The sequence below is a fragment of the Notothenia coriiceps genome, unplaced genomic scaffold (genome assembly GCF_000735185.1).
Source record: "Notothenia coriiceps isolate Sejong01 unplaced genomic scaffold, NC01 NC01_scaffold00000372, whole genome shotgun sequence".
NCBI lineage: Eukaryota > Metazoa > Chordata > Actinopteri > Perciformes > Nototheniidae > Notothenia > Notothenia coriiceps.
Genome location: NW_011333073.1, coordinates 856 through 5912, shown reverse-complemented (window position 1 = coordinate 5912; position 5057 = coordinate 856). Strand labels below are relative to the sequence as shown.

At 39.9% G+C, this 5057-nt stretch overlaps 1 protein-coding gene across 1 annotated transcript; it reads right to left on the bottom strand.

Annotated features, from left to right (window-relative positions):
* Window positions 1-4206: 4206 nt before the first annotated feature.
* Window positions 4207-4732, bottom strand: LOC104952935 (guanine nucleotide-binding protein subunit beta-like protein 1). The gene is made up of 2 exons (XM_010779842.1): window positions 4605-4732; window positions 4207-4405 (listed from the first exon to the last, which is right to left on the bottom strand). Exons 1-2 carry the CDS (start codon window positions 4706-4708, stop codon window positions 4225-4227), a joined length of 285 nt encoding a protein of 94 aa, XP_010778144.1. The 5' UTR covers window positions 4709-4732; the 3' UTR covers window positions 4207-4224.
* Window positions 4733-5057: the final 325 nt, after the last annotated feature.

Genomic DNA, 5057 nt, shown 5'->3' with positions numbered 1-5057 from the left:
CCCGAGCTCCCACTCTCGCCTCACTAGAATGAATGGAGACAGAACATAAATCTAGATTCGGCTTTTAGTGCATTTTACAACTTTAAGGACCGAATGATTTTAATAAGGGCTATAAAATAGTTCATACTGGGTAGTTTAAAAAAAAAAACTGATCTGCTGATTTACAGACGTCTCTTTCATGTTAGTCAATGGGGAAAAGTCTTTCTGGGCCCAGTTACGTCACGGACTGATACGGAAATTGTAGTACCGCCGTTTGGACACAACAAATATTTTCATCAGAGTCCGGCGCACTATCTGGGGGCTTGGTGTGATGCAGTAAACTCTTATCGCTCACTTACGTTAGCGGCGTCGTCAAACTGTGGGAAAATGTAAAAGACAATGCCGAAGAAGAAGATTCCAGTGGCCCCAAGAGGAAGATTCTTGTATAGCATGTTTCTTGCCAAATATGAACAAATAAACAATAACATGTTACCTTAGTTACAGTAACCCAGATTCGTGTATGCTTTATGTTGATATTCAAAATAGGTGCAGCATGTACAAAGTATAGCTAAGGGAAAAATGTATTTGGACAAGTACTCTCTAAAAACCTTTTCTTACACTCTATATTCAATTAATTGTATTTGCTTGCACTATTATCTGTGTTATTGTGTTGCACTGTTGGAGGAGCCTGTGACCTAATATTTTCATTGTCATATCTACACTGTTGCTATGCACACATGACAATACAAGCCTTGAAGCCTTGAAATACAAACGATAATCTCTTACACTTTGTAGATATGTGTGTTCCTGGACCCTCTGTCAGGCACTGAGATGTTCAAGGCTTTTATTTGTCATACGTACATACAGTGTAGTTATGTCGATGGAAATCTTAGGTGTTTGAGTTTCAGTCGTTGCTGCTGTGTTGCTGCAGCTCTCAGGTCTGAAGCAGTGACTTTAAGTGACGACGCTAAAAGGATTGTGTGGGCGGTGCAGCAGCAGATTACTGAGAGGAGAAGGTGGGGGGGTTGCAGGGCTTCTTGCTGTCGCTCTGTGCATCTCTTCATCATGTAGGTGTACTGACCCCCTCCTCTTCCTCTGCTGCCAATACCTTCATCTTAGCTCTCTCGATGCAAATGTCAGCGCTCATGATTACAGCTCCAGAACATTTCATTTGTATTTGTTCCGTTCATGGTATGCACAGCTTAATGTTTAACAATTATTTTCAAAACATGTCTCTGTAAACACATCGTACCCGAAATCAATATGAGGAAAATATGTGATGACATTGATGAATTCTGAGATAGCAATTTGACTTTAATCGACTCAGTCCTGCCTCTGTGCTGTTTGAATTAAAAAAATACCAAATGCTGAAACCAACTATTGTTTTCGTTAACGATTAATCTGCCGGTATTTTTATTGGTCTTTAAAATCTCTGCCCTATTCTGCCAATTTTTCGGCTTCATATCAGTATTTAGTGCCTCTCCTTTGACATGTCTCCATGCTTTAATGTTCAAAAAGCTCTTTATTGCACTTCATAGCACTGTCTGTGTGGTTTATTCCCATTTCGCCCCAACAACAATCTCTTCGTCAACAGACTTGATGCAATGCTTTATGGGATGCATCATTAGATCTATAAACTCTAACCATAACCCTAAGAACCACGACCAAGCAAAACAAGTATAGTTTCTTATGTGGTCTAATGTAAAAAAGGAGCAAAGTGGGAAGACACCTGCCTGTGCTGCAGCACCTCTTTTCACCCTCTGTCTGAAACCAGAGCCCAGTCTGCTCTGATTGGTCAGTTTAGAGATGTCCCGCCCCTTAGCCAATCACGTACAATGTGTTGGAGCGCTAGCCAATTGTCACCATGTTCCGGAAGCAAACAAAGGAGTCCAATGGAGTTGTTTGAAGCAGTTAGGGGGGGAGTGTGGGAGAGAAACTCCCTCTGAAGGGAACACAGGGATATTAGCCTTTGTAGCCCATTCACATGCACTAAAACCTATAGAACACACTACAGGGAAGGGAAAACCCCAAAAAGCAGAATAGGGCCTCTTTAATACAAAATCATGTTTTTATGAAACTCTCTTTTAACTGATTAATAAATCTTCAAGTGTAAAATTAAAAGATCACAATGGCAACAAACAATGTAATTAACCTGATAAATGCATAGTTCTCTATCTGTGTTTTTTACATTTTTGTTTTACTTTTATGTATGCACCACGACATCAAGTCAAATTCCTTGTACGTGTCAACCTACCTGGTGATAAACCTGGATCTGATTGTTCCCTCCCCAGCGGTGCCATACCCCCCGCAGCAGAAGCTGACGGTCAAAGAGCTTTATGTGGACGGGAAGCCGAACCCCGAGGTGCTGCGGACTCACCTGGTGAAGGAGGGCCGCGTGGAGGAGGAGGCGGCGCTGAAGATCATCAACGACGGAGCCAACATCCTGCGCCAGGAGAAGTGCATGCTGGAGGTCGATGCGCCCATTACAGGTGGGCGGGCGGATAATCAATGCAGCGGCGATATGTTCTCAAAACAAATACAAAAAACTGAGTATCAAACTGCTGCTGAGTAACCAGATAGCAAATCTTACGTGTGATAAAGTCCATTTTCCAGCTGGATAATCTCCACATATTAACACCACTTATGATTTCTAAAGTAAAAGCTAACGTTAGGATATAAATAATTGTAGACTTTAAAAAAATAAATGTCGACACTTGTGTTTATGTGCAACCTTTGAATTGAAATAGAATTGTATTGAATATTAGATGGCCGGCTCTGTTGTGATTGGTCAACCGCTTAGAGATGTCCCGCCCCCTTAGCCTATCACGTACAATGTGTTGAAGCGCTAGCCAATAGAAGTACAAGTTTTACATAGAGATGTCTCTCTGTTCAGGTGGTAAACAAAGGAGTCAGATAGATAGATAGATAGATAGATGGACAGACAGACGGATTAGATAGATAGATGTATAGATATATAGACAGACAGACGGATGGACGGACGGACGGACAGACAGATAGATAGATAGATGGATAGATATATAGACAGACGGACGGACGGACAGATAGATAGATGGATAGATAGATAGATATATAGACGGACGGACAGACAGATAGATAGATAGATGGATAGATATATAGACAGACGGATGGACGGACGGACGGACAGATACAGGACTGTCTCAGAAAATTAGAATATTGTGATAAAGTTCTTTATTTTCTGTAATGCAATTAAAAAAAACAAAAATGTCATACATTCTGGATTCATTACAAATCAACTGAAATATTGCAAGCCTTTTATTATTTTAATATTGCTGATTATGGCATACAGCTTAAGAAAACTCAAAAATCCTATCTCAAAAAATTAGAATAGTTCCTCAGACCAAGTAAAAAAAAAAAAAAATGGATGCAATTTCACATTTTAACCTAAACATTTGCAATTATAAAGAGTAAACTTCCAATACAAACTGTGAAAATGTACATCTTTGGCAAATGTTTAGGTTAAAATGTGAAATTGCATCCATTTTTTTTTTTTTTTTAATGGGAGTACATCCCAGCATGAACTGGCAGATTGGTTGCTATTTACAAAATAAGCTAAACAAAGATACTATACCTCGACCCATCACATCCGCCAGGCTGCACAACAAGGGGTCAACAATGTGACACAAATACTGGACATAAAATAAATACTGTTTTCACACTGTAAGAGCCAAAACGTTGATTTTTTATTTTGATTATATAATCATTTAATGTATGTAATGGAGTATAATTGATTGGTGTCAGTTGAGCGTGATCCGCAGCCACGGTTGGGCGGAGCGGCTGATTGGTGCTTCGATTGCCTCGGCTGGTTAAAAGAGTCCTGCTGATTATACTCTGGGTTCTATTTTGGTTGTGAAGCCACACGTTTTTTTGACCGCTGCACTGCAGAGAAGTTACGATTTGTTTATTTAAGTGACGAAACTGTTTCAACATCGTCTGGTAAGATACCTTCATTTTTGTTTAAAGAAGAGAACGAACAGTGAATAAATGGAAACGATAACATGGAAATAAATGTACCAAAAACAAACAATATATCTCTAAATGATGTATGAGCGTGTTGGCCAGGCGCTAAAACTAAAAGAACAGAACAGAGCTAAAGGAAGTGGGAAAAGATTGCTCTTTTATTCGTCAAAAAACCCACTGAGTTTCCCAATCGGGATTAATAAAGCTCCATCTTATCTTATCCACACCCAAAGACAATTTAGAGTTTCATTGCTGATGTCTAACCTCTTCGGTCTGTTGTCCAGCGAAGGCCAGCAGATGTGTCCCGGTACTCATCTCCAGCAGCGAGCACTGACAGAACCCAACGCTGCCGGTCCACAGCGAGTCCAGCACCGCCCTGCGACCCTCACTCAGATCCCACAGACACACTCGCATGTCCCGTCCCTGACTGCTCCACAACAGAGAGGCCAAGAGAAAAGACACGCGCTGCAGTTCAACGCATATTTCAAAAAGCATGAGCAGAAGTTGTAAGTATAGTTACAAAAAAACAATGAAATCTGAAGTTACCAATAAAAAGGTCTATTCCAAAATGGTCGTAGAAAGTTTAGAGTAAGAGGGACGGACATGTTATCAGAAGTCGTCCTCACCTGATGAGAGTGTCTGTCCCCCGCAGTGTGTTGACCCACACGACTGAGTTCCCAGAATGCCCTTCTACAACCGTCTCGGCCCTCCTGGTGTTCAGGTTCCACATGTGGATGGCACCCTTACCTGACCTGCAAAAATCCAACAGATGGCTTTTTATTGGATATATTAGAGCTGTCGTAATATTATTATATTGTATAAAATACTAAAATGTAATATTGATATGTTAATACAATCATATAAGTGCCTCTTAAATCTTTATGTTAATCTTGTTCAACCTATCATCTATGCCCAATACAAAATAAGTCACATTTATTTCACAATTAAAAAGGTGCTCAGTAATCAAAGTTAAATATTACATTTGATTGATACAATGTTTCTATTTTGTAACGATATTTTGTCACAGCCCTAATATATAAAAAGGAATATACAATTCAAAATTACTCAGGTCTCAACAA